Raw genomic sequence first — 27,764 nt, 5'->3', positions numbered from 1 at the left:
GCGGGGACAAGGATGCGATTGGCAACCGCTTGCTCGAGCGACCGAGTATATCTATATATGCACGATTGTGGGCCACCTTCGGTGCATGGCCGCCTAGGTGTCAGGTCGGAAATGGGCCACCTTCGGTGCGTGGCCGCCTAGGTGTCACGTCGACGCTCCAACCTAGCTGGTATCACGAAAAGCCGAGCGTTGGAGATCTCCCTACTCATCTCTGATCACATGTGCCGAAATCCAGCAACTTGGCCAAGGAGCGTATTTCGAAAACGGATGGAGTTATAAGCTACAAAATTCCTCATTGCCGACAGTGCTATCTTTTACTGATGATCAACTTTCATTACACAGTTTCCATCCCCTACTCCACGAGTCTATGATATGTCCACGATGATGTTTCAATTATCAAAAGGCGCGAAAAGTTGTCAACATGTTGGCAGGTTGGGAAATTGTTTGCGTTATTGGTTAAGATTGCCGCAGAAGCATTTGATGTAACTGACTAAATTTTTTTGAGTGTAAATAATACGGGTAATTATTTATACATGTATGTACGCATGTGTGTAATAATTTGTTTCGCATTATTATTTTTCCGATCTTGAATTGTCACATTAAATCGACTAGCACCACATCAAAGCTTCACAATCAATTTTCTAGATTTGAATCAATTGAATCTGAGGTTTCAGAGACGATAAAACCGAATCTTAAGTTTATTATTTGACTTTGATTACTATAACCAAATATCTAATACACGGTCGGATAATAAATTTTATTTGCCAGTAGATTATTTCCTGTCATGTCACGCCACTGATATTTCACGAATGCACGCATGTTGTGCCGTGTAATTATACACGACTTCAAAAGTTGTTTTTCATTATCCTTTTTTGTCCCTTGAATTATGATTGCATTAAACGTAAGTAAATATATATTTTTTTTCTTGCAATTTAAAATACAATAAGTACATACAACAATAATAATGATGTATAAATTGTATCAGATTTTAAAACCACACATACATATTGGTATTTTTTTCTCTTTTTTCACTGCGCCTGGTTTTGTTCTTTTGTTTGATATACTATTTTGAGGCGATGTTTGCTCTCGAAATCGATAATTATTTTCCAAACGTACGTGTTACGTGAATATGATAGTTCTGAATAACAGCGATGTGCGTATGGTATATGTAACAAGGATATAAATACTTCGGTCGAAATACATGGTTAACTACAATGATCGTCACAAACTAAACAGTAATTGCGAATTAAGCATTAAGTAAACCACGAATGCCCAAACTCAAGTTTGCACAAAATTAATACACATAGTTTAATTGGAGTTAGCTGCCGAGAAGCAATAAAGAAAAGTCGAGGAGTCCAAATATAACTTATATTTATACATAAATGTGGGATTTACGGTCAGTTAGCTAAGTTTTTTTAAATGAAATTTCACCGATATGTTTTCATGATAAGACATGTTATCAACGGGTAAATATATACGTATATATATATACATATACCCGTATATATATATATAGGTAATTCCACCTGGTTTGGAAATATTCGATTTCTTCGATATTCATGGGTACTAGGTACAATGCTTGCTAGTTTATTCAAGAAACGTTTCTTTTACCATATTTTATATGTGTATATTTAAGTATGCATATATGTATATCAGCTTGTGGATAAGACTCGTAAACTCAACGTTTCTATCGTTACCTTTTTTCCCCCTCGCGACTGTTCAAATTAGTTATACATTCTCAGCTAACGTTATACAAAAGTATTAATTCTCCTCAAATGATCAAGTAAGATGTATGATGCAGAATTTTAAAAATGCCTGTTCTCTGTTACATCTTAACCTTGTCCTAGATTTAAGAATGTCAAGTCAAACAAAGATAGAAGAATTCCTATCAATGTCATGCTACAAGTTATACAATGTTTCGATCTGATTATATATATATATAACTTTACAAATTTTCGTACCTCATAATAATTTAAATTCTAGTTTTGTCAAAACTTTGCTGTATGGCACAACGTCTTTACCTCAGAAATTAAATTCCTGAGTGAACTAGCGAAGAAGGAAAAATACTCTTGCGACTTTTTCATATCTTATCATTTCTTTCGGCACATGTTATCTCGAAATATGAATTACAGGTAAAACACCTTTTTCCAAAATAATTTCTCAAGACTTTTCACAGCTTCTTATACTTGTGTGTTTATAACTATTTAAACTGCCTGATTTATTTATCATACAAAAAAGCGAAAATTTTTTTGAATTCTTTTCGTCACTTTTATTTTATTATTTTCAATCATATATTCACTCTTGATTAGCATCACCGAGTAATATATTATAGATATGGACGTCACTTAATAATAATCTAATACCGTTAAAACAACAAAAGAAAACAAACAAAAACTTCTCATTAATCTTTGGTATGTTTGATTCGATTTTGGTTTTCTTTTTTTTCTCTTCAATTTTACAAAAATCTCGGCTATCTACTCATGTAATGTACATATATTTCTGCAGCTCTAGCGTGCCTGCTAAAGCTGAAAATTAAAGCATACACTCTAACAGCTATTGAAAGATGTTTTTATTTTCTTCTCTTTGTCACTTGACTCATTTTGTTCTTCTCTTATATTAAATTAAATATTATCTAATATGGAGGTATAATTATTCGTAATTTGATCATATATTTTAACAAAAAGCGCTTTGGTTATCTCTTCTCACTTTTCCATTTTACTTTTAGGTCAACATACAATCGTCTGTTACTTGAATTTAACAGATAACAATAAAAAATGAACGATTAGTTGTTGTGTTTATAGTTAAAAGTAACGAGACATTAAAACTCATATAGGGTGCTTGGTCAGCGTAGACATCGTAAATACATAAAATGCATGTCCCCCACTTCCCCAATATTTTACATGATTCCAACTAGCAACAACACATCGACAAATTAGGTGAATTTATACCTCATTGTCAGCATATAAAATGATTCAAAGAAGTTATGCTGTTAATGGACCATTGGAATAAGCAATATTCATACAACAATCGCAATGTTACCTGTGTTTATCGTCGCGGTTTTTCTCTTTACCATATCGAAAACTCTCGAGTAGCTTCCGTACGAATAAGATTAGGAAACAATCCGTCAACTCTTTATAACGAACCTGTGACTTCGTTACCTGCGTTAGACTGTAACTTGACTGCTGTACTTTATGTCCAATTTTCTTCTCTTTACCATATCTCGCATTTATCAATGGGATTCATTTTTGAACCTTTAGGACAATTGAACTCCTTCGCAAACTCTGGCGAGTTTGACAAAGGCCCAACGACCCTGTACTTCGATGTGCAGTGTGAGTCCTTCTCTATCTGGAGACCTACAGCCTCGGATGTTACCGCCGAACACCAAACCTGCCCAAAGTAGTTCAGGATTAACGGGAAGCAAGAACTAGAAGACACGATGTATCATAATTTCAGGTATTTGAAAAATATTAGTCTTTTTAAGAGTGAATTCCATGCCCGCATCTTTCTGGCAGGTACTTTTAAGTATTGCAAAAATGTACGATTTACTTGCACATGTATCACACAAAAAAGCTAGTATCGTAGATTTTTATGAGTTGTTTCACAGGAATATTCAAACTGATTTCACACGAACCTGAGCAAAACTGACAAAAAATAATTGCCGATGAGTCAGATTAAGGCCTGGTAAAGGCAAGTGATCCTTGTAGTCTTTTGGGGTTTTTAGATAAGCATGGTACGCTGCAGTCAATCCGCCATTATCCGCTATGTTCTCGCCTAAACAGAGATCAAAGATTTATAATCTTGCAAGAATTTCACTACGGAGCGACTCGACAGAAGAGGTATAATTTTTACATGGAATTACCAAGCGTTTGCCTCCCGTCAATGTGTCTTCCTTTTATTTCGAATTTATTGTACTGGTCGACAAGGCATTCTGTTCTGTTTTTAAATCTTTCGATAGTTGCGTTGTTCCACCATTTGTGAAGGTTACCGTGCAAGTCGTATTCTCTTCCTAAAAAAATGATACAAAACTATTGATTATCTCGGTTTCTCGATTTGTCACGTGTGGCGGATATCCAGAATATTCTCTATAAAATTTTCTCAACAGCTTCTTACCTTGATCGTCAAACGCGTGCGTAAGTTCATGTCCCATGACAACACCGATTCCCCCAAAGTTTAGACTCTTCGGATTTTTAATATCGTAAAAAGGACTCTGCAGAATCCCAGCTGGAAATACGATTTGATTTTTAGTTGGAGTGTAGTATGCATTGACGGTCGGCGGCGTCATGATCCAGCTGGTCTTGTTCACAGGTTGATCTAGTTTCTCCAAATTCCTCTTCAAGTTGTACTGATTAACCCTGATATTGTTGGTAAAGTACTCGTTGACTTTTATTGACAAGTCTTTGTATCGATCGTCCAATTCATTAGGGTTCAAAATGAAATCGGGAAATCCAATCATGTCTGTAATTGCGTTTGCTTTTTCTTCTGCAGATTTTCTAGTCTCCGCGTCCATCCACTCGTGGTTCTTCAAGTTCTCCGTAAAAGCGCGACGAATCTCATCTATCATTCCCTCAGCCTATGTTTCAAAAAGTTATTTACTTTCAGAATCCCTCGCAAAATTAAAGAACATTTTCATTTGTTGAAACTACTTACTCTAAGCTTACTCTGTCCGTGAAATACCTCGCGAACGAACATTGCTCCAATGGCAAAACCCATTACATTATTAGTGTCGCTGACACAATAGCGCCATGGTTCGTCTCCTCCTTCGGATCCAATCAGGGCTTTTTTTAATCCCTTATAAGCGTCTCGGAATGGCTTTGACAAGTACGCTGTTAATGATCGTACAGTTTGCCAAATCAAGTAATTATTCAATATGCTGTAGAAAAAAATCAAGTACTCATTTTTTTTTCTGTATAAAGGTACAAAGACTTAGTTTTTCAGATTCTCTAGTCGTTTGATAGAAAATTCGGGTCTCGAGTATACTCACACTTTTCCCTCCTCATTCTTGTTGTACCCGTCGATGATTTTGGTCAAATTGGTAAAATACTCCGGGGCAAAATTTACTATCATTACTTTGTTGTTCAGCTTCTTGCTAACTAGTCGCATGGCATAGTTGAAATACTCCACCCACTGCATCTAAAGCGTGATGAGTAAAGCGAGATGTAATGTTTGAAACATGATACTGGGTAATATTGAGAATTGTAATAATATTTCGCAGTCATTAGCGTACTAACAAAAGTCGATCCTATCGAAAGCATATCGATATTATTTCTATACTTGCCTGAGTTATGCGATTTCTCAAATATTTCTTATTAAGGATTCGCCACTTACAAATGGAGCCTGATGTTGCAATTCACTCAACGGCATTAAATTATACAATTTTTCCTCGTCTCGTCTCTCTGCTTGAGGTATTGTGATCTCTGCCAATTTTGTTTCAAAATCAATTATATCCTGCATCTGTTTCCTGGTCGAATTTTCTTCCCCACCAAGCAACATTCCGATCTTGAAAAAATAAAAACAAGTTCAAAATCTTGTTTCCGCAAAAGAATCGATCTCCTCGCTTTATTTCTAGGACAAACAAACGAATCATCACCTTGGTCATGTACTCCAAATACTCAGCCAGCACCTTGGCATTCTCTGTTTTGTTCAGGTAATTGTCCGTCGTTGGTAGAGTCAGTCCTCCCTGATCGATCTGGGGGAAAACGATGAACAACAATGGTGAGACTTCACAAACACAACCACTCGTATTCATCGATGTTCAAAATTGTGCCTCACCTGTATTATGTGTCTACTACTGTTTTTGTCGTCCTCATTTACCGACCACGAAAATAATCCGCCCATATTATACTTATTCTGAAGTATATGCATACTGTTTTGAAGCGACCAAGTGGATACGTTAAACTTTCCAGATATGCTCCACCCGCCGATAGCTTCGAGCAAAGTGAGCATGGGTTTGGCGCCCAAAGCCTCGATGGTCTCGTTAGCGTCCATGCAGGACATATAGTATAGCTTAGCCTTTATCTCAGCCTTGGACTTGATCGCTGACAACGGTTTTTCTGCTCGATGTAGGAAAAGAAGAAGACAATACTTTCGGCAGCAAATGAGTAGACAAATTTTTAACCATGTGACTCAGTTACCTAGAACATTCTTCACCACCAGCTGATTCTTCTGTTCTAATTTGTCGAATGTACCCCATGTACCCTTGCCGTTTGGAATTGGATTCTGTTTTATCCAACCTCCGCACGCGTATTCGTAAAAATCATCGCACGGATTTACCGCCTTGTCCATGCTGTTTAGTATCGACGAAGCCACGACTACACAGTGCTCGGTCAGGCAATGCGAACCGTCTGTAAAATATTACAACGTAAGTACAGCGTCGACTTAATTCTTTGTTACGATCGTTTCTCTATAGGTTTCAAAGTTACTTACCGTCGCTGTGCGATGTGACGTGCAAAATCTGGGCGTTATCCCAGCCACTTTTACTGCTTATTACAATTGACATTACTATTACCGTGAACAACAAAGCTGCGCATGTAATAACAAGGCATTTCTCCATCGTACTGCGAGCCCTCCATAGCGTTGTGCCCTGTATAACACCTGACTGTGTAACAGTGGTACAGTTTCATTATTTGAATGACTACAAGTTTATAGTAAAGGTGAAAGATTTGATCAATGTAGGATCTTAATCATTTTCTCGAGACGTTTAATCAGTTCTTTTCTTTCCAACTTACTGTATGATATCTTATGTGGGTAGCCGACGTGCTGATACCTTCGCTGTTGAGAGCGACGGAACCGATACTACTGCTGTCTTCATCTTCAAATTCAGCTTGCTTATATCTAGTCATCTAAAAAATAAATGATCGGTGATACAGTTAGGCGTTCTAAAATGAAATTCTGCAATAAATACCCATGTGAATAGTTTTTATCCTACGCGAAACAATAACAATCCACTGTTTAAGCGTTTGATAAAACATTGAACAATAATCTAGAAATCGATAAACAATTTCACTCAAATTCAACGTCATCTATTTATTGATGAAATTGAAAAAAACCAGAATGAAAAAAACGGAAGAAAAAAAAAGTACCCCGCATTGCATCTCTTTTTCTTTTGGGAATCGAATAGAGATTTAACATCAAATATTCACTCTAACATGTGTTTATAATTCTCGTTTCAAATCTACACCAGTTTCTAGTTACCAATGATTTCAGTAGACACTGTAATTTATTTATTTTTATTCCTTTTCTCTATCACTTTTTACTGTAAACAAAGCCAATCTCTATCGCTCTAAAGGTAACACACTTTATCATTCCAGTTCAAGTGCTGAATGCACACTGAATGCTGTGCTCTGTTCTTTCTGAGCGAGTCAGACATGTCTCAAGTGTTGCTTGTAAAACTCATATGTATGTAACAATAATCTGCAGATAGGTGTTGGTAACTCGCGATTCATCGGAGACACGGTATCTGCTTCACGAAATTCGTGATTAATCCAGGAAATATATTATACATAAATATATATGTACATGTATATAGATATAAAATCATAGGCCGTTAAAATTATGAACGCGATTATATACCCAGACTCTTTCTGGATTTGCTATCTGAGCAGAGAAAGATAAGAAAGATATAGGGAAGGCTACTGTGATGTACACAGTAGGGTAAGGTCATCTAAATACGTCATGGGTAAAATTAATGGCCAACGGAATAATAAACATTACTATCAGATGTTTCGTAATAATAATATTAAGATCGCAAAACACAGATTATGCCACAACGCGTCATATATGTTGGAATTTCGATTCTTTTAAACAAATGGTGAAACTGCTGTTAAATAATATTTCACACTTTTTGATCGACTCACTTTTTATCAAAATTTATACTAAAGTCAACAATCTTTACATCTGTTTATATCGTCGATTACAAAACTCTAAAAATCAATCAAACTTATTATTCAAGCATCAGAAATGATACCGCGTACAAAAGATACCCATAAGAAATTCCTTACAAAACTATTGTCTGTCGAATATGTATAACGATTAACGTAAAGGTTTTATTTTTTTCTATTTCTATAACTGTTCAAATGAAAACTGATAGTATGCATGATGTGGCTGGCCTTTAGAAGCTGCAATTGTAGATTCTATTTTTATACACAGTTAAAAATAGCCAGTTTTGACGTTGACCAGCCCTCGAAAATTCTTACCCGATATTATGCTATCTAAGTATGCCAAAAGAATTTGATTTCGCTTTACCACTGCTTCATTTGAATACCAGGACTTTAAATTGTACCAACTGACTAGCTGACTGACTACACGTGAAGAAAACAATAGGTCTAGTTTGTATCTGGTGACAGGATGCAAGCACTTAGCTCTTGTGGCACTTTCAGTCTCTGAGACCAAATAACACGTCGTGTTCTGTGTCTGTATTGCATAAATTCATACAATCGAAATAATATGTTGTTTCAAAAAATTCTTTTCTCTATCCCAAAACCGTTTACCAATTTAACACATATGTGGTAATTACAGTACATTCATCTACGGAATAATGTTGTTCGTATAATTGCCATTATTATCATTCTTCTATACATGTATTTCAAACATTTATACTCTCAAAGACTTGGCAAAGGTAAAAAATTTCGTTAAAAAACAACAGATCTTACTCGCACACTTGTGCTATATTTTGATTTTTTTTTTTCCATCAAATTGAACGTCAACTACTCTTCATCAAGATTCCAACAATAAATAACGTACCACTTGAATAATACACTTGGCATTACGTATTCATTGTTCAATGTGTAATTCAAAGTACGTGTAAACAACAGAGGAAATGTTGATTCCTCTCTTATTGAAAAACCAAACGTGATTTACTGTCCTTTTTCGTAATGTTATGTCACTGCGAAAATCGTTACATATTATTCGGCAAATAAACCGTTAGTATGTAACTATTGTTGAGTGGATGTCAATAAAAATGAAAGAGAGAGAGAGAGAGAGAGAGAGAGAGAGAGAGAGAGAGAGAGAGAGAGAGAAATAAAATATCTTGTCCACATTCCCAATTTGAAATCGTTCACAAAATTGTAGATACTGTATTTACATTACGCTGTTATTTAACACTGTTCACGGCTGAGTTTTTTTTTCCTGTTGCGTGAATTTTTACTCACCTTTACTGACATGTTGTAGTTTTCCCGAGAAAAATCTATATTATATTATCAATATCGCAGCACCACATATATGCATATAATATGTATATATATATGTCATATATAAACATACGCTACAAGCATGTAAATTAATATTTAACTATATTCTTACTCGATTTTTAGGTACTAAGGAACTTTGCATAGCTTTTTTGTTTTGTTTAGAACTAAGGCATTTTGCTTTCAAATCTCGGATAAAATTGACTGCATCTAACAGGTTTGCTTTGACAGTATTCAAAGGGATGTTTCCCCCTCTACTAATGCCGATATTGATTTTCACTTCGGCCTTAGCTTCACACTCTAGCTGTGCAGCCATCTTCCTCTATCATCCAACAAGGAGAAATTAAACTTACACTACCTTTGAACAATGTCACCACTGTTGTTTGATCGTTCACTTATTTATTTATTTATTTATTTCTCATTTGCTAATAATATTGAAATTTCTGGTATTATAAAAACAATTTAAAAAAAATAGTAATCACTGAAACTTCTAATCAAGTACCAAGTAAGCTGCTACTGGTGCTGCTCCAACATCCAATATAGCCTACATAGTCTGAAAAACTGGAAATAATGTACACTCCCTTTTTTACGCATGTATACATACATGTATGGTTGTAATTAAGGGGGGAAATTTTTTTTATCATATTAATAAAAAAAAGAAGGAAAGACAAAAAAATACTAAGTTGAATTGTCATGAAATTTCTCGTTCTACTCGATGATCCAGTTTTCTTTCTGTATCATTTTGTTTCGCTTCTTTGCCTGCAGAATTCTGTTACATCGTTAGACCAAAAGAAATACAGTTCAAGGATGTCTTTCACAGATTATGCTTTAGCTAAGAGACTTTTTTTTTTCTTTCAAGACAGTAATTGAGCAATCTAATCTTCTATTGATGTGTTATTTTAGAAAGTTAATAAAAGAATTTCATAAAATGCAGAGAAAGTAAAGTTGTATCAATTTCATTCACTATTATTAGCTGGGAACTTGATTAAACGTTGACATTGAACTGATTGTTGAGTTGTGAATAAATATTTCGAGTTTTTATTGCATTAGAACGGTTTTGTTTTTTTTTCCATTTTGTTCTGTTTTCTTTACATTAGGTACAATATTATACAGTGGTATTTTAATTCTCTCTGTTACAGAATCATTGCACATTATACATAAAAAGGACGTATTTAATCATATACATGTATAAATTAGTTGTTAGACAAAGCATATTTCAATTAATATGCGCATGTACATATTGAATTTCATAATAATTGTGATAATTTAAATATAATAATTATATTTTACATATAACGCTTTTGGTTTTTAGTCTATATATATATATATTCAAGAGTCTTTCACAATATTAATTAAGAATTTGATACAAAAAATAGTTGCATATGTAGTATATATGTATATTATTATTACTCTCACCGATTAATAACTTTCTTCGTATTGGTTCAGTAAGGAGAAAATTTTCTTTCATTTCTGTAATTTTTTTTTTGAACAATGTCGTCCGTCAATTATTTTTAACAATTTTCGATTCTATTGGCACATTATTACTATTATTCGTTCTTGGACCAGTGTTATTTCATACTCATATGAAAAATACTTCATTTACTTCTCTTGGTTCGAAATTTGCTGATCGGTATCAATCTCATTTATTCTTTTCGTGATTGTTATTTTTTTTATTCGGCATTTTATTTGTATAAATAAAATACGTAATAGACAGTTACTATTGAATTAAATCCTATCAATAAAACGTGACGAATTAAAAAAAAATCATTTGAAAAAAAAATTTCTATCATTGCAACCATCTGCGATGACTAATTATTATCTTTAAAATTCAAACGCGGCTTTGTTTTATTTTCAAAAAAACAGCAAATCTTTAAGATCATATCGATGGATGGGGAGACAGGGTCTCCGATAAAGTCTCCAAGCTCAGTATAATTATAGTAATTCTATTTTATCCACCTTATTATATTTTATTTTGTTTTATTTTTTTCTTTACTCCGAAAACCTCGCATGTTTTCAGTTTATTTGGCGCAACACTTATATGCATATAGAAATCAGTGTAACGATGAAAGCAAAATGTATACAATTAAATACGATAGTTGAAAGTGATAAAAAATATTTGGTATTATTGCGTTTTAATATCCTTGATAAAAATAATGAAAAATAATGAAATGATGAATTATTATTATATATATATATATATAACGCTTAGTCGAGCGACTTTGATCTGCCTAATTTGTTTTCACTTTCAAAATTTGTGCTCGTGTTTGACCTTTGTGCAGGTGGCGACAACGACGTTGGAGGGTAGTGTTGATAGTTTTCAATAACATTTATTGGAGGCGAAGAATTAATTTGAACATTAGAATTAGGAGAAGGTAATATCACATTGTTGGATGGATTTAGATGAGAAGTACTCTCGCCATTTTGTGCCTCACATTCTTCACAGTCGGAGAAAAATTTGTTCCTCTTTGAACTAGTTGATGATTCCACGTGGTCAATATCAATTTTCATGTAACTCAATCCTTCCGTTCGTTTATGATCCTCGAGGTTAGTTATTCTGTGCGTGTACATATTGTTGTAAGTTTCACTTGTTTCTCCCCACTGGAAAGAACCTCCAGACCTACGATTCAAGGAACCGCTTTGACCTCGATGACACTTTTCCCCCGAGGAGTCGATCTTCGAGTACATAAGCATTTCAGGGATTCTAGAAACCTGCGATTCGAGTCTCATGCGATTTTCATCGCTGGACGTTTCAGTGTCGTTTACTTCCGTTCCCAGTCTGTTCAATTTTGGAATGTGTATTTCATCGACCGCTCCAGGGTCTTGAATTGAGCGTATATTTCTAATTCCCTGACTAATTGCAGTAACTTGTGTAAACTGACCGCTCGCGCCTGCTTCGGAATAATTATTTTGCGAGGAACTGTTCGCGACGCAATTATTCTGACTAGATTTAACTTTCCCGTCATGCAATTGTTGCATGCTTTCCGCTACATAGACGGGCAGTATTTTATTGGAAATATTTTGCAACCTGGTTCCGCAGGTCGTACTTTCCTGATTCGAATAGCTTTCAGAGGGCAAATTTGTACCTCCTCGCCTTAGCGACTGCTGGGCATCATATTTCTGTACAAAGTTCTTGTAGCTAAAACTCTCTACGTCATTATCCCCCTCTTCTAGATTCGAGCCACAACTATTGCGTCGCTCAACAACGTTGTTATCAAGATGCGCTCTTGCAGGCAAGCTGCTATAATTATGTGAAAAACAATGCACTGCATTCTGGTTTTGCATGTTAGAACTTTGCACGTTTGGTCTTGGATTCTCCGTTGCCGAAATGGGGCTTGTTATTTTACCTCGGGTTTGAGCAATCACTGTCTCATAGCTAGGTGGAGGGCCATACAGTTCGTAGTACGGGCAGTTGTTCTCGTTCAAGACAACGTTCGTATTTTGAAACTGAGCCGAGCTCGCTGCTGCGCCATTGTAAGCTGGAGGTGTTGCACTTCTTTGGGGACCTGTTCGAAAAACAAATTGTGTTTTTTCAATTAAACTAGCAATTAAAAGCAAGTTAATTTTGGTTTTCCACATAGCACAGCTACTTGCTTGTGGTTGCAAGATAAAAAGCAAGATACTTTGGTCGTGTATTCTTATTGTGTCCTTAGCAGGATTTGAAATAGATGATTTACAGCAAAATCAAAGCTTCTTCAATATGTAGTTCACCTTTCCACATACGGTGTAATAGGACGGTATTGCGAGCCGGATTGTAAGTTACTCTGGCCTGCTGCGCACGGCATGTGGGTCCCCTAGGTGTGTTGTGAGCCCTTGAACTTGGTGTTCTCAGTGGAAGCGTTGACGTCGATGGTCTATATCTACCTTGCAACCAGTAGCGGTACCACCATCCACCTCCAGAGCATACCAAGAACATAATTATGACCAAAAGCCTGGCCAGAAAACCAAGTGACATTAGTTTCTTAGCTTCAATCGGATAATGGTAAGATAACGGGACAGATTAATTTAAATGAGGAAAAGAGACCCACCAATAATACCAAAGATGATAGATTTGGAAACCTGGGGATACACAGCATCCAAAATTGCAGCAGTATTCAGTTCTGGGACATCTGGAATAAGAAATAATTTTAGATCGCCGTTATTGTTCATCAAAGTTAATGTTTCCTATAAATTTATAGAAAAATAGTTATTCATGGTATCCCTTCGAGTAGTAACAAGAGTAAACGAAAGCGAATTTAAAAAATTTGAGGCGGCTGAACTCACACATAGTATTTTGGCTCGCCATGTATTTCAAAGGCACAGTATTTTGCTTCTGCCTAAAAAAGGGAGAGAAAGAGTGGTAGTCGTTTTGTTTGTTTTCTATTTATTTTTATTTGTTCGTGCATGTAATTATACCATGCGATCATTAAATATGTGCCAGGAAACAAAGGCCATGAAAAATTTTTGGTAGTCTCGTCTTACGTGGATGAAGAACTCTGATATCGCAGCTAATATTGCTAGCTTTCTTCGACTGCTGAGCCACATATTTATAATTCAAACCATTTATAACCGCGCCCCTATAATATATTAGATTTATCAATTTAAAAACGATATATTGTATTTTACGATGTGTTTTGACATGACTCCCATCTCCCCTTAGCTCGCATCATGTGCCCACAACAATGTACCCCATTTATTGATTTTCAAATCTCGAGATTGCGCCTGGGGCTCGAATCAAGAGAGAGAACGAGAAGGAGCAGGAGGCCGCTACGTCACGCTTTCTGTTAAATTTCAAAATGGCCGCCCCTACGGAACAGAAATAGTACGGAGTCTAGATCCAAGGAGAACGATAGTAATGTATGTACAAGAAACTGTCGAAAATTTGTAGTAAGATCTTTCTACACTAGAGCCGCTAAAGTTGCTAATGTCAGGTTTTTTAAATTTAAGAAGCGGAAAGTACGGGAATGCCGGGGAGATTGGGGGAGCAAACATTAACAAACTAGAGCCATGAACCTGACATTAACGTCACTAGCGCTACCCTGGTGGACATTGTGAGAATAGGATCTCCTTTTTTCTGGCCGCTAGTAAAGCTAAAACGCCCATGTCGATCGTTCTCATTATATCGAGGCTCAGTGACGAATAGAGACATGGACTTATGTGTAGAAATATACTGCCCGGTCTGTGCACCGAGCTGAAGCCGTAATTAGAAACAGAGAGCAACAGTTGGAGTCTGACCTCTCACTCTATTCGGAGACTTGCCGGGGGAAGCACATGGACTTATGCAATTATATTTCCCAGTATGCGTTATTTCTTTCCCTCGCGGCTGCAGCCCTACTCTTTCGAACGCGCAACAGAGTGATACGGTCGTGCTGTGTTCTCTCTTACTAATTGCGGCTTCAGATCTGTACTTTTATTCGCTGACTTTCATAACTGAAACAAAAAAAATCCCAATTCTTGCATTCCTGGAAACATCTGTGCCAGCGAGGACAAGAATGCGATTGGCAACCACTTGCTCGAGCAACCGAGTGTATCTACATATACACGATTGTGGGCCACCTTCGGTGCATGGCCGCCTGGTGTCAGGTCGGAAATGGGCCACCTTCGATGCGTGGCCGCCTAGGTGTCACGTCGACGCTCCAACTTAGCTGGTATCACGAAAAGCCGAGCGTTGCAGATCTCCCTCTTCATCTCTGATTTGTACACATAACGTTTGTGCTCCTTGTATAGTCTCCATCTCCACGTATCTCACACGAAACGGCATAACGGTGTTATTCTATTAGACAATTCAGAACGGACACACTCAAGTATATTTTTATTTAATGCAGAAATAAAGAAATGGCACGGATTCTACGAAATCTCGATAATAATTTAGGTGAATTCATGCTACTTCATGCATTCATTTCTGCCTCAAATAAAAATGCGTTGGAGTGTTTTTGTTCAGAATTGGGTTAGCCCTTTTTCGCTTGTGAAATATGTAGGGGCATCCCCTTGAGCGAACCCCCCCCCCCCCCCCCCCCCCCCACTACCGTCATTGCAATACCTGAGAAAACACAGTGGACTTGATCCACAGTGTAAGCTTGATCGCAGTGTGAAGAAAAATAAAGAATCGCTTTAATCGCGCGCTGGTGGCTGGCATATGTATTATGTACATATGTATGTACGTATGTATGCATGTACATACATAGATCGAGCCACGTCAAACTGACAACCACCTGTGAGCTCGTCGATGTTGCACAAGCCCGCTTGTGGGTGATCTCGCGTCTAGAGTTGTGGAAAACTGTCATAATTTATTAATCAATTCTGATTCGATCACACGCGTCGTCGTAGTTGCAACAATCTCATCCCTGTTTACATTTGATATCGTCATCTTTGTAGATTCCTTGTATTAGTTTTCCTGGCTGTCTAGACTTTTCACCATCTTATTGCAGCACGTAATTGGTCTTGAGGTTTTTTTTCTGGGTTTCATTGTTATTTCTTCTTTCGACGTGTAAGGCGGAGTATATCTGGTTAGACAGTAGCAAAACAGACAACCGAAAATGGAGTTCTTGTCAAACGCACGTATTGTTCTAGTAACACTATTCGTTTCGTCGATAAAATTGGTAAATATTAATTCACGACCGACATAGCGTTTTATAGTAAAAAACAGACTACAGTTTGTATTTAGGTTGTCAACAATAATTTTGAGGTTAATTTAAGTCTATGTAGTGCATTACTTATTCTCTCATTCTATAATTACAATTTTTCAGCCTACCTAACACAAACTGTGGATAATTTTATTGTCATTGTTGATTTTCATCTTCAGACATCTGCGAACTACTGTGAATGGAATACGTGTCAATCCTGGGAGTACTGCTGCGGAGACAATATGTGCTGTACTAATAATGATGTGGTCCTCAATTTAACGTAAGTAAATTCTAAATCTAGTCTCTTGTCTAACTGAAACTTTCTCCATTTGTATGCCCATTTTTTTTTTAACACTACCAATTAGAATTTTAGTCTGCGCTGCCTTGGCTCTGCTGTTAATATGCTGCAGTATGCTGTTCATGTGCCGATATTTATGCCGTGTCAGACATCCTGTATTCCAGCTTGTAGGTATTGATGGGTGTTTTGCAAAGGATGCCGAGTCTACAAGCAACTTGGTAAGCACGTTTTTTACTAATTCACTTATTTTTTTCTTCTAGAAATGAAATTACCTAACAGGTCATTATTATATTCAGTTTGCAAGTAAACTTGAATTACAGAAATTATACCAAAGGCTTTTGTATGTTATAGCCTGCTTTCGAGGTGGTTAATGAAGATAGAATATACACAGAGCCTCCTCCACCATATTCAGAGGTGACGCGAAATGTGAAGTAAAGGTTGGTCTTTACACAGCTTCTGTCTTTTGTTAAAATTAGTATTTTTTTACAGTTAACGTAATTTGTAATCATTCATTTTCTCAATTGTTAAAATGATTTTCTGTTGTAACGTGTCAAATATTACAGATACACGAGTAATCTAAGGAACGTTGAACTTTGAGGGATCTTGCAAAATCAATTGAACTGAATTCTCTCGAGGACTGGCATCGAATCGAATGAACAAAACAAACAAGGGTGGAATCTCTTTCGATTGTCTAAAATAAATGATAATGTTACGATGGTGATCCAGTATTCAAAGATCACCTGATTACACATATTTATGAATAACACTTCTGATGAAAAAATATACATTTTATTGTGTAATTAATATTATCATTATGTATTATTAAATGAATTCCGTAATTAACCGCAAAAACGTGTTCTTTGTTTTTGATTTCCATGATCGGATTTAACTAAGTGGCTTTTTTTTCTGAAAATGTATATGTATATAATTAATGGTGCCTAATAACCAGATATTACACGCATGCATGAATGCTGAATTCTCTGCGTTGAGGCACATGGTAATTTTATTTGTGGAACCTATTTAAACACTTTTTCCGCAGGTCTATTTAACGATGTATCATTTAATGTTGCAAAGAATGTTAACTAAACATTTATTTCTATTGGAATTTACAGTCTATTGTATTGGTTTCTGTGTTAACATTTTAGGTACAATGTGATACATGTGGATTGATAATCATCAGTAATTTTTGCAGATGATTCAGTAAAGTTGAGAATTAATGGTGCTACTGCCAGAGTAGGCTGAAAAAATGACGCAAGGATTATTAATGGAATATGCTACTTATAATTCAAATTTCAATTTGTACGTTCTTTGAGAGAAACTTACTTCATTACCGAGAGAGGCGGCATTCCAGGATCTGCGCCTTTCTTAAACCCTGGAGAAATAATTGAATTGAAAACTTCAATTGTAGCGATTACGTTGGTCAAAAAATTTCTCTTTCCTTCACTGTGTGTGTATCTAGCAGCACAAAAGCAAATTGAAAACCATTCGAAGAGAATACTAACCTAAAAAGAGGACTCCGGGAATAAATCCCCAATGAAAAACAACCTTCGTCACTTCGATGACAATGGATATTTTCTGTTTAGTTTGCGGACTCAACGCCATTTCCTCTCTTATTTGTAACAAATTTACTTAGCAACGCGGTAGCAGTCGAATTTCAATTTTGTACACGAGATTGTTGGTACCACCGAAGACTATACAAGGTGCACGAACTCCATGCAAACCAGTCAACGCAAATAGCTACCTGAAATAAGATGGCACTGGTGTTTCGTATGCACCGAAGAGACCGAAGACACGTTGAATGATAACAGTTTTTTATACCGTCTAATAAGTGCAATTTTCCCTCCTAGATGGCGCCATCTTTTAATATGCGTTGGCGGCACTTGGCGCAGTTTGGCGGCCAGTGGATTAATTGAATGCCTCGCAGTGTCGTGTTAACTACAAAGTAATGTGTTAATTTCGATTAACCTGCAGCGTACGGAGTATTTGTTGTCAATTTAGTGTATAATCACCAAACTTAGAAGATGTACGCAGTGGAAGATGGTGAGTGATTTATTTCTAGGCGGATTGTGAATTTGTAACACCGAATTATCACTACTATGATTTAAGAAGACATGAGAAAAATAATGGGAGAGAATGAAATACGACTGTAGAACATAACCTTAAAATTGTTATATTTATTTGCTCATTATTTCTAGAGTCTGCTGTATTCTTTGAGTAATTTTCGACTCTAACTAAACCATCTCTTACACAGTCTTACTCCAATTAGGAATTTTCCCAATAACGTCAAAACTGCTTCTCTTATTCATATAGTATTATTTATTTTGCTACTGTCGAAACTCTCCGATCTTCAAGACGTGCCAATAGTCTAATAAATTTTAATATCACTTTAGATCAGTACGACGACGAAGACGTGGAGGAAATCTCAACAGAACTGTGGCAAGAGGCCTGCTGGATAGTGATAAACACATACTTTGACGAAAAGGGACTGGTGCGTCAGCAGCTGGACAGTTTTGACGAGTTTATACAAATGTCTGTACAAAGAATAGTTGAGGATTCACCTCAGATCGACCTACAGGCTGAGGCTCAGCACACATCTGGAGAAATCGAGAATCCTGTTAGACACCTGCTCAAATTTGAACAAATCTATCTCTCCAAACCGACACATTGGGAAAAAGATGGAGCCCCGTCACCCATGATGCCCAATGAAGCTAGACTAAGAAATCTCACCTATTCTGCACCCCTTTACGTCGATATTACCAAAACTGTTGTCAAAGATGGAGAGGACCCAATAGGTAAGGCTCAGCTACGATCAACCTATTTATTGTATGTACCAACCTATGTGTGACTTCAAAATGATGAACTATAGCAAAAATTTGATTTAATTTTAGAAACGCAACATCAGAAGACTTTCATTGGAAAGATTCCTATCATGTTGAGATCGACTTACTGTCTGCTTTCTGGTCTGACAGATCGTGATTTAACTGAATTAAACGAATGCCCTTTAGATCCTGGTGGTTATTTTATCATAAATGGTTCTGAGAAGGTGCGTCTGACATATTTCTCCTCATTCTCTAACTGTTGATCACTATCAAGACCCTGAAGATTAAATAATGACGAACTGTGATCTTAGGTCCTCATTGCGCAAGAAAAAATGGCCACAAATACTGTGTATGTGTTTAGTATGAAGGATGGAAAGTATGCCTACAAAGCAGAGATTCGATCCTGTCTGGAGCACAGCTCTCGGCCGACGTCAACTCTGTGGGTAAACATGATGGCGAAAAGTGGCGCAGTGAGTTCTTTATTATTTTTTATTATGACACAGTACATTCGTTGAAGTAAGGACGGCTTGTGTCAACAACCATGTGACATCTTTTACAGAGTATTAAAAAATCGGCTATTGGACAGAGAATAATAGCTATACTTCCGTACATAAAACAAGAAATACCAATAATGATAGTGTTCAGAGCTTTGGGGTTTGTGGCGGACCGTGACATCCTCGAGCACATTATATATGACTTTGACGATCCAGAAATGATGGAGATGGTGAAACCGTCGCTGGATGAAGCGTTCGTTATACAAGAACAGAACGTGGCTCTGAATTTCATTGGTACAAGGGGTGCGAGACCTGGAGTGACAAAGGAGAAGCGTATAAAGTACGCAAGGGAGATATTGCAAAAAGAAATGCTGCCCCACGTGGGCATAAGTGATTTCTGTGAAACAAAGAAAGCCTATTTCTTGGGATACATGGTACACAGGCTGCTCTCAGCCTCGTTGGGCAGAAGGGAACTCGACGATCGAGATCACTACGGAAACAAAAGACTGGATCTAGCTGGACCGCTGTTAGCGTTTTTGTTTAGAGGGTTGTTCAAGAATCTCATGAAGGAGGTGAGAATGTACGCCCAAAAGTTTATTGATAGAGGAAAAGACTTTAACCTGGAGCTGGCCATCAAGACTAAGATAATTACAGATGGTTTGAGATACTCGCTGGCGACGGGAAACTGGGGAGATCAGAAAAAGGCTCACCAAGCAAGAGCCGGTGTTTCCCAGGTGTTGAACAGGCTTACTTTTGCCTCAACTTTGTCCCATTTGAGGAGAGTGAATTCGCCCATTGGCAGAGATGGGAAACTGGCTAAACCACGTCAGCTGCACAATACTTTATGGGGAATGTTGTGCCCTGCTGAGACACCGGAAGGTGCAGCTGTAGGTTTGGTCAAGAATCTGGCTCTGATGGCGTACATCAGCGTTGGATCACAGCCATCGCCGATTCTCGAATTCTTAGAAGAATGGTCAATGGAAAATCTTGAGGAAATTGCTCCCAGTGCGATTGCTGATGCGACAAAAATTTTCGTCAATGGTTGCTGGGTTGGAATACACAGAGATCCAGAACAGCTCATGGCCACGTTGAGAAAACTCAGAAGACAGATGGACATTATCGTCTCTGAAGTATCTATGATCAGAGACATCAGGGACCGAGAGATTAGGATTTACACAGATGCTGGGCGAATTTGCAGGCCGCTTTTAATCGTCGAGAACCAAACGTTACTGCTCAAAAAACGCCACATTGACATGCTCAAGGAAAGAGAATATACCAACTACGGGTGAGTCTTTTTTTTCTCAAGAAGAAACTTCTCATCCTCTTTCGTTTCATATTACAACGATGTGATCACCTTCATTGTAGGTGGCAGGTGTTGGTCGCTAGCGGAGTTGTTGAGTACATCGATACGCTAGAAGAGGAGACCGTGATGATCGCAATATCGCCAGAGGATCTCCGACAAGAGAAGGAGTACGCGTACTGCACAACTTACACCCACTGTGAAATTCACCCTGCTATGATTCTCGGGGTGTGCGCTTCCATCATTCCATTCCCCGATCACAATCAGAGTCCCAGGAACACCTATCAAGTGAGTGCCGGTGCAAAACTGAAAATCATCAAAAAAACGATTCTAATGTGTCTTATGACCAATTTTTCGACTCAGAAGTGATATCTATGTGTCCGTAAGGTATTGTTTTGTCAAAAAAATGACTCACGTCTTTTAGTTATCAAAAAATAAGTCATAAAACATCATTTTGACAAATTTTAGTTTTCTGCTGTCTCGGCAAATACTGACTAATTGTTTTCATGTCCTGTTCCGTTTTTCAGAGCGCTATGGGTAAACAAGCAATGGGCGTTTATATTACGAATTTCCACGTCCGAATGGATACCTTGGCGCACGTTTTATACTATCCCCACAAACCTTTGGTAACAACAAGATCGATGGAATATTTACGGTTCAGAGAACTACCTGCTGGGATAAACAGTATTGTGGCTATTCTCTGCTACACGGGATATAATCAGGAGGATAGTGTTATCCTGAACGCTAGCGCGGTGGAAAGAGGATTCTTCAGGTCCGTTTTCTACCGTTCTTACAAAGACTCCGAGTCCAAGAGAATCGGGGACCAAGAAGAACAGTTTGAGAAACCGACAAGACAAACGTGTCAAGGAATGAGAAACGCGATTTACGACAAATTGGACGACGATGGTATTATTGCGCCGGGAATTCGAGTGTCTGGCGACGACGTCGTCATTGGCAAGACTATTACACTCCCCGAAACAGACGACGAGGTTTGTATGCGAATTCCTTATTAAGGTCAGATACAACCATCCGGAATTGACTTTGTTTCATTGCTTGATTATTTAATCACAGCTCGACAGTACGACAAAACGATTTACAAAAAGAGACGCGTCAACCTTTTTGCGAAACAGTGAAACTGGAATTGTTGATCAAGTCATGCTGACGTTGAACAGCGAGGGCTACAAGTTCTGTAAAATTCGAGTGCGCAGCGTCCGGATCCCACAGATCGGTGACAAATTCGCTTCTCGTCATGGGCAGAAAGGTACTTGTGGTATTCAGTACAGGCAGGAGGACATGCCGTTTTCGTGCGAGGGGTTAACACCAGACATCATCATTAATCCTCACGCCATTCCGTCGCGTATGACAATCGGTCACTTGATCGAGTGCATCCAGGGAAAAGTATCTGCAAATAAAGGTAAAGGAATTAAATTATCGATAGTTTATCTATCGCGTATCCATGTTCCAACAGATTGAAACAATTAATTTCTGCAGGTGAGATCGGCGATGCAACGCCCTTCAACGATGCCGTGAACGTACAAAAAATCTCCACGCTTCTTCAAGAATACGGATATCAGCTCAGAGGTAATGAAGTTATGTACAACGGACACACAGGTCGTAAAATAAATGCCCAAGTCTTCCTTGGTCCGACTTATTATCAGCGTTTGAAGCATATGGTGGACGATAAGATTCACAGCAGAGCCAGAGGGCCCGTACAAATTTTGGTCAGACAGCCTATGGAGGGTAGGGCGAGGTAGGTTTTTAACTGAGCAAATACCTCGGAACTTCAAAGGTATTCATTCCTCAATGATCTACGATTGTTTTCACTATTTACGCGTACAGGGATGGTGGACTACGATTCGGGGAGATGGAACGTGACTGTCAAATATCTCACGGAGCGGCGCAATTCCTTCGAGAGCGTCTCTTCGAAGTGTCGGACCCGTACAGAATTCATATCTGTAATATCTGCGGCCTAATCGCCATTGCGAATCTTAGGAACAACACGTTCGAGTGCAAAGGGTGCAAGAACAAGACTCAAATTTCACAAATCCGACTGCCCTATGCAGCAAAACTACTATTCCAGGAATTAATGGCTATGAATATAGCCCCGCGACTTATGGTCATTTGAAGAGGAGATTTCTAGGTGATGCTGTGTCGCTGGGTTATTCGGCAAGCATTCGGTACTTTGTCAGTACTTCTGATGTCGAGCCTTACGAATCATACAACAATTCGTGTTTCATTTTTATCGACACACGTATTCTTAAACGTCCAATTTTATTTTATTTTTATCCTCTGTATTGCAGGCTGGAACGTCACAATCAATACTGATTGGATCGATCGAACAAATTCTTACAATCGCTAATTCATCGATTATATGTGTAGCCAAGATTATTTGTTGAACATCCTAACTTAGGTACGGATGTGATTTTTAACACAACAAAGAAAGAGAGAAGGACAAAATGGAAATCGAAATAGTTATTTTCTGATTATTATTTATGAATTATCAAAATTGAGAATAAATAATATTATTGATAATCGTTGGTGTGATGTTATTTAACAATTTTCATCTTCAATATGGGGTACGGTGTTATTTTCAATACCTCACTGAAGTGATATCTCATATTAATACTTTATCATTGAAATAATCAATTCAACGGGATTGATAAGATGCTGATTATTGACACAATTTTTGTTAATAGCTCTTAGATCGGCAGTATCATATAACCGATTGAATTGTGACTACTGTTTCGAAGCTTGTCTCGGTCCAATAAAACAACACGCTCTAGAATGGAGCACAGTAATATTGTTCTTGTTTTAGTAATCGAATTTCTGAGTATGGGAACATGTTAATTTCATTCTAAGCGACATGAGAACATATCAGAAGAAGAAAAGGCACTGGAAAGAAAAATTATCTATATTTGTGCATGCGATAAAAGTACATCGGTTTGACGTTACTCGATGGATTCAAATGAATCAAGATTAAACACCTATTGCAGCAATAAATAAATCGGTGCGTAAATAATTGAAAAATTTGGTAATTCCTGTTGAGCTATTCATGCAATAAGAAATTTCAACTCTTCCAAGGCTATCAAGTAACGCAGTCACTGATTTCTGTTTGAAAAAGCGAATGGGATTAGCTATTGTTTCATCAGTACCAAATATTGGAAAATTAGCAAAGGGAAAATAGCCTCTCAGTGATAAAATAAACTCCAGGTAAGTTATTGCAACTTGATTAATGATTTAATTTCCCAACAGAAATTTATGTGTTCTGATTTGAGTGCAATTGGCTCAACTTTACATAATGTATATATTTTATATGCCAATGTACGCTATCAGAAGATTAGATTAGATTAGATAAGGAGAATTTCAACATTACTGTGCAACGGAAGCAAGAAGGATAATTTCGAAAAATAATAGAGCTGCTCTTCAAAAGCAATTGTTTGTTTAAATGAATATTGTGTGATCTGAATGTAAGAAATAAACTGGCTAGTAAAAGTACAATTTAAATTATTCATTTTTTTGTACCACAGATATTGACGGCAGAGTTGATTGATCCCGCAAAAAAAAGAAACAAAGAACAAAATGTCAGCCAAAAAGTTTTTGACCGATTTGTTTGGTAACAAGAATCAAGTAGAGATAACAGCTCAGATTGATGAGCACAGCGGCAATCGTCGATTATCAGTATCAAACTCTGGGAGATTTAGACAGAAGAATAAAAACAGGGTTGAAATAAAAAATGACACCTTCAGTTCTCCATCCCAGGAACAACCAGAAGTTAACGTAGCAAATAAACTGGACTCGGAAATGGACCGCAAGAAATCGGCCAAAGAAAGAAGTATAAACAATAACGATAAGACGTAGGTATTACAGCATTAAATTTATTGAATTTCAATAGGCTATCAACTATTGTACGGATATTGCCCCAAAAGAATTGCAACAAACTATTATCAAATATTATGTATTTATTAATAATTATATTTTTACATATATGCATATCGTACATGTACGTATAGATCTTAATCTTACATTGTATCATACGCTATTTTAAGCTTGACAAAACGCCCGTTAAAAATATTTGTGAAATTCCTGAGTATATAAAAGTGATAAACTTGTTGTTTGAGAATTCTGAGTGGGGTATTCAACGTTTAAGTGCAGTTTAAAAAAAAAAATGTTGGGCCGTTGATTTGCTGAGCTATAAAAACATGACGCATCTCTAATATTCACTATTCCTTATCGTAATTCAGATTGTATACATTACAGTTTGACTGTGCAGTGAGAGCTATTCGATATAAGCATATAAAATAGGAAAAATTGGAAAAGACTTGGTTATTTCAAGATTCTAAATTTGAAAATACGATCAGGGTTCATCTATTCACGGTATTTGAATAATTTATACAGGTACTTAGATTCTTCGTTTAAAAAATATATGTCATCTATGACATCGTCGTGATTACTATGAACACTTGGAAAGAGTATCTTCTCATCTTTAGTAAATGAAAACCTTACAAATCATGTGGTATGTATAATAAACTTTGAATCAACAATTAGCTATTTATTACATGTAAAAATGTGATGAAAATCAATTACTTGAAACGAGTATCAAACATACATCCAGGAGACAGAACCTCGCTCTACAAACTGGGCATGTGCATTTTGAAGACAACCAAGTCTCGGGTGAGTTCTCATCCTGTCTTGAGGCAAACCTGAGAATGTGGTAAAAAAAATATCAAATTTTGCTCATTTTTAATCCGGCTCTCAATCATTCCACTGGTTATATGCAAACGACTATGTAAAACCTACCATTTTGCCATACAGTCTATGCACCACATAGGTCGACAAAAACATGTAACACAGGCATCGGGGCCTCGTTCTTCCGTAACGTCACCACATAGCTTATTCAACTTTACATTTGATGTCACCTGCATACAGCCAATGCATTGTTCTAACTCCTATAGAAAAAATTGAATGAGCAATCTGTACATATGATTTGCACACGTGTCAATACATCATTGAGATTATAATTTGGCTCTTGGCTAACTCAAATATCATTGTACATTCATGTTTTTGAGGAACTTCTTCAATGATTCATCAAAGTATAATGGTACCATATACCTGCGCAGTCTCGTAATGAGGATTCTGTGCGACCTGTTCTTTGAACGTGTCTATGAACCTATCCAGCAGAGTTCTATGGAACGTAACATTTTGCAACACGACGATCGGTCTAGCGACCTTGTCCTGCAAGTCTTTAAAGTCCAGGGCATTTAGCCTGATGTTGAATGAACGAGATCGCGGTCGGGTGGGCTTCACCTGTTTAGGAATGAAGTATTATATACATATATGTTATTCATACATTAAAGGTCGCCGTGAGACCAACTTGGACTTAGATTAATATTATACTTCACCTCTATGTTAACGTACTGAACTTCTCCCCGAGACGTGTGTGACATAACATGCGTGTCGCTCCGATTTAACACCAAAGCAGTGTCACTCTGATGGGCAACATCCAGTTTATATGGAGTAACTTTGATTATCCAATTGTCCGTGACAACGACCTGAGTAACACTGTTTGTGTCTATTACTATTTTATCTATCCTGTAAAAAGTTGAGTCAGTGCCAAGTTTGAGGGTAAATAATTGGTATCGAATAATGTAGCTGCATATCTCTCACCTTCTATATTCTATGTTTATATTTGACGCTACCGCTGTCCACGTATTGCTATCGTTAGAATAAACTGAGAGGGCCTTCGCTATCGGATGAGTAGACCAATTACTTCCTAGCAGGGCCCAAGATACAATTAAGAACAATACATAAAGTGGAACGAGCATAGCACTTGTGGTTACCATGAACCAAAATAAGTTCACATTTCCAATCAAAACTTGCGCCAGGTCTATGTGACCAAATACAGCCAGTCCAAGAACGTACCCTGTGAAATAAAAATGCCAAATTTTCAAAACGGCTGTTCTTTCTGTTGGTGAGTAATGGGTTGAAGTAAAAATGTTAAAAAATTTGAAGAACTTGGCAAAAATGGAAGAAAATAAAAATTATGGTTCAAAAATTGGGCTAGCATTGAATGTAGTGTGGTTTTGTTTTGTCAACTTTCTCTTTTTTATTTATCACATCTATATTTTGGTGTGAGAAGTTCAGTGCAACGTACCGAACGGCAGCATACAGTGGACAAATAAGGTTATGACGCTTCTCCTTATGTGGTACTGTATGAAAAATTCGTTTTCGCTACCTAGCCAATTGGCAAATATATTTCTTATCGTTAATCCAGCAGAGACGAATTCCGTCGGTGGATAAACGATGCATCCTGACATTAAAAAGTAAAACAAAGTGTAAAAAAAATAAGCGGACATTTTTCAATATCTGCTGTATTATTTTAAATAATTATTTCAACCCTTTTTTTCAACATCCGACTGTCAAATTTTTAGGTTACTGGAGACATCGCATGTCGCGTTTCGATAGGCCACGAAGCTCAGCTTCAAGACCACGTCCGTCGGTAAGATAGTAATTGGCAGATATATAAAAAAATCTCGAGAAAAAGTACATACGCACAGCAACGAAATTTCTGCAGTAACAAAAAATATAATAAGGTATTTACACACCAAGTTTGGAATTTGATAAAAAAATTAAAATATAAGGGTAACTTCATTTATAACGTAACCGATGTATCCTCATTATAATATAATTATTTTCATGACAGTAAAATATACAACTGGTTGCATATTATATAATTATATATATATACAATATTTGACAATTAGAATAATAATGGTTCGTAATTAATTAATTAATTTCCTTGTTTTCTTCGCATATTATTTTTTTTCTTTTTCTTTTTGGTCAACAATAAATCAACAAGAAATATGAAAAACGAGAAATTTGAAGACACAGAGAACTAAAGAAAAAAGTTTTGAGACTCTCATATTATAAGTAATATTATGCGGTTAACTTGATTGTTGGGTCAGCATTTTTTGTTATTTTGTTTTCGGCAATATAATATAACGTTATAAAATGATATATTCGAACGACCAGTCGTAGTAGTTCTTCTGGAAAGGTGTTCCACTACTTGTGCCGC

At 36.9% G+C, this 27,764-nt stretch overlaps 5 protein-coding genes and 1 long non-coding RNA gene across 15 annotated transcripts; 3 read left to right on the top strand and 3 right to left on the bottom strand.

The window, feature by feature from the left end:
• Positions 1–219: 219 nt before the first annotated feature.
• LOC124294112 lies at positions 220–10,397 on the top strand. The gene is made up of 3 exons (XR_006903969.1): positions 220–519; positions 3,258–3,453; positions 10,322–10,397. It is a non-coding gene; the product is annotated as an uncharacterized LOC124294112 (long non-coding RNA).
• Positions 896–9,475, bottom strand: LOC107220307 (endothelin-converting enzyme homolog). Of its 8 annotated transcripts, none has more exons than XM_015658853.2 (13): positions 9,147–9,475; positions 6,726–6,839; positions 6,424–6,580; positions 6,132–6,341; positions 5,770–6,050; positions 5,588–5,686; positions 5,326–5,496; positions 4,982–5,130; positions 4,648–4,870; positions 4,111–4,570; positions 3,860–4,006; positions 3,632–3,771; positions 896–3,387 (listed from the first exon to the last, which is right to left on the bottom strand). In XM_015658853.2, exons 1-13 carry the CDS (start codon positions 9,156–9,158, stop codon positions 3,211–3,213), a joined length of 2,340 nt encoding a protein of 779 aa, XP_015514339.1. In that variant the 5' UTR covers positions 9,159–9,475; the 3' UTR covers positions 896–3,210. The 8 variants fall into 8 exon arrangements, with proteins under 8 accessions (XP_015514339.1, XP_015514333.1, XP_015514337.1 ...); XM_015658847.2 differs by having other exon boundaries at positions 6,424–6,595; positions 9,147–9,474; XM_015658851.2 differs by lacking the exon at positions 9,147–9,475 and adding an exon at positions 8,740–8,894 and having other exon boundaries at positions 6,424–6,595.
• LOC107220288 lies at positions 10,203–14,157 on the bottom strand. Of its 2 annotated transcripts, none has more exons than XM_015658823.2 (5): positions 13,641–14,157; positions 13,443–13,495; positions 13,208–13,288; positions 12,891–13,111; positions 10,203–12,685 (listed from the first exon to the last, which is right to left on the bottom strand). In XM_015658823.2, the coding sequence occupies exons 1-5, from the start codon at positions 13,701–13,703 to the stop codon at positions 11,388–11,390; spliced, it is 1,716 nt and encodes a 571-aa protein (XP_015514309.2). In that variant the 5' UTR covers positions 13,704–14,157; the 3' UTR covers positions 10,203–11,387. The 2 variants fall into 2 exon arrangements, with proteins under 2 accessions (XP_015514309.2, XP_046593955.1); XM_046737999.1 differs by having other exon boundaries at positions 12,903–13,111.
• Positions 14,158–15,339: 1,182 nt separating this feature from the next.
• Positions 15,340–16,931, top strand: LOC107220317. Its single transcript, XM_015658867.2, has 5 exons — positions 15,340–15,757; positions 15,961–16,061; positions 16,147–16,297; positions 16,431–16,516; positions 16,643–16,931. Exons 1-4 carry the CDS (start codon positions 15,695–15,697, stop codon positions 16,512–16,514), a joined length of 399 nt encoding a protein of 132 aa, XP_015514353.1. The 5' UTR covers positions 15,340–15,694; the 3' UTR covers positions 16,515–16,516; positions 16,643–16,931.
• A 1,029-nt stretch (positions 16,932–17,960) lies between these two features.
• On the top strand, positions 17,961–23,224 carry LOC107220302 (DNA-directed RNA polymerase II subunit RPB2). Of its 2 annotated transcripts, XR_001525600.2 has the most exons (11): positions 17,961–18,119; positions 18,470–18,871; positions 18,968–19,122; positions 19,210–19,368; positions 19,458–20,677; positions 20,758–20,980; positions 21,220–21,681; positions 21,764–22,106; positions 22,184–22,442; positions 22,532–22,869; positions 22,993–23,224. XR_001525600.2 is itself a non-coding variant. In XM_015658844.2 (10 exons), exons 1-10 carry the CDS (start codon positions 18,101–18,103, stop codon positions 22,815–22,817), a joined length of 3,528 nt encoding a protein of 1,175 aa, XP_015514330.1. In that variant the 5' UTR covers positions 17,961–18,100; the 3' UTR covers positions 22,818–23,224. The 2 variants fall into 2 exon arrangements, 1 of the variants encoding a protein (XP_015514330.1); XM_015658844.2 differs by having other exon boundaries at positions 22,532–23,224.
• Positions 23,225–24,633: 1,409 nt separating this feature from the next.
• Positions 24,634–27,667, bottom strand: LOC107220286 (E3 ubiquitin-protein ligase TM129). Its single transcript, XM_015658821.2, has 6 exons — positions 26,844–27,667; positions 26,357–26,612; positions 26,092–26,281; positions 25,802–25,996; positions 25,490–25,638; positions 24,634–25,392 (listed from the first exon to the last, which is right to left on the bottom strand). The coding sequence occupies exons 1-6, from the start codon at positions 27,043–27,045 to the stop codon at positions 25,269–25,271; spliced, it is 1,116 nt and encodes a 371-aa protein (XP_015514307.1). The 5' UTR covers positions 27,046–27,667; the 3' UTR covers positions 24,634–25,268.
• Between the last annotated feature and the right edge of the window lie 97 nt (positions 27,668–27,764).

This window comes from Neodiprion lecontei, chromosome 4 (genome assembly GCF_021901455.1).
Source record: "Neodiprion lecontei isolate iyNeoLeco1 chromosome 4, iyNeoLeco1.1, whole genome shotgun sequence".
NCBI lineage: Eukaryota > Metazoa > Arthropoda > Insecta > Hymenoptera > Diprionidae > Neodiprion > Neodiprion lecontei.
Note: the sequence above shows the minus strand (reverse complement) of the source record. Positions and strands in the feature narration are given on the sequence as shown.

Coding starts and splice junctions, on each gene's coding strand:
- LOC107220307 (XM_015658847.2), bottom strand. Junction 4,571..4,647: donor ACGGACAGAGTAAGCTTAGA/GTAAGTAGTTTC, acceptor TTTGAAACATAG/GCTGAGGGAATGATAGATGA. Junction 3,388..3,631: donor TTTTTGTCAGTTTTGCTCAG/GTTCGTGTGAAA, acceptor TACTTTGGGCAG/GTTTGGTGTTCGGCGGTAAC.
- LOC107220288 (XM_015658823.2), bottom strand. CDS start 13,703: ATGTGGCTCAGCAGTCGAAGAAAGCTAGCAATATTAGCTGCGATATCA. Junction 13,496..13,640: donor TATCAGAGTTCTTCATCCAC/GTAAGACGAGAC, acceptor TCCCTTTTTTAG/GCAGAAGCAAAATACTGTGC. Junction 13,112..13,207: donor TATCATCTTTGGTATTATTG/GTGGGTCTCTTT, acceptor TTTTCTGGCCAG/GCTTTTGGTCATAATTATGT.
- LOC107220317 (XM_015658867.2), top strand. CDS start 15,695: ATGGAGTTCTTGTCAAACGCACGTATTGTTCTAGTAACACTATTCGTT. Junction 16,062..16,146: donor GATGTGGTCCTCAATTTAAC/GTAAGTAAATTC, acceptor ACTACCAATTAG/AATTTTAGTCTGCGCTGCCT. Junction 16,298..16,430: donor CCGAGTCTACAAGCAACTTG/GTAAGCACGTTT, acceptor TGTATGTTATAG/CCTGCTTTCGAGGTGGTTAA.
- LOC107220302 (XM_015658844.2), top strand. Junction 20,981..21,219: donor GTCCCAGGAACACCTATCAA/GTGAGTGCCGGT, acceptor TCCGTTTTTCAG/AGCGCTATGGGTAAACAAGC. Junction 21,682..21,763: donor TCCCCGAAACAGACGACGAG/GTTTGTATGCGA, acceptor ATTTAATCACAG/CTCGACAGTACGACAAAACG.
- LOC107220286 (XM_015658821.2), bottom strand. CDS start 27,045: ATGTCCGCTTATTTTTTTTACACTTTGTTTTACTTTTTAATGTCAGGA. Junction 25,997..26,091: donor TTCAGTACGTTAACATAGAG/GTGAAGTATAAT, acceptor ATTCCTAAACAG/GTGAAGCCCACCCGACCGCG. Junction 25,393..25,489: donor ATAGACTGTATGGCAAAATG/GTAGGTTTTACA, acceptor CCACATTCTCAG/GTTTGCCTCAAGACAGGATG.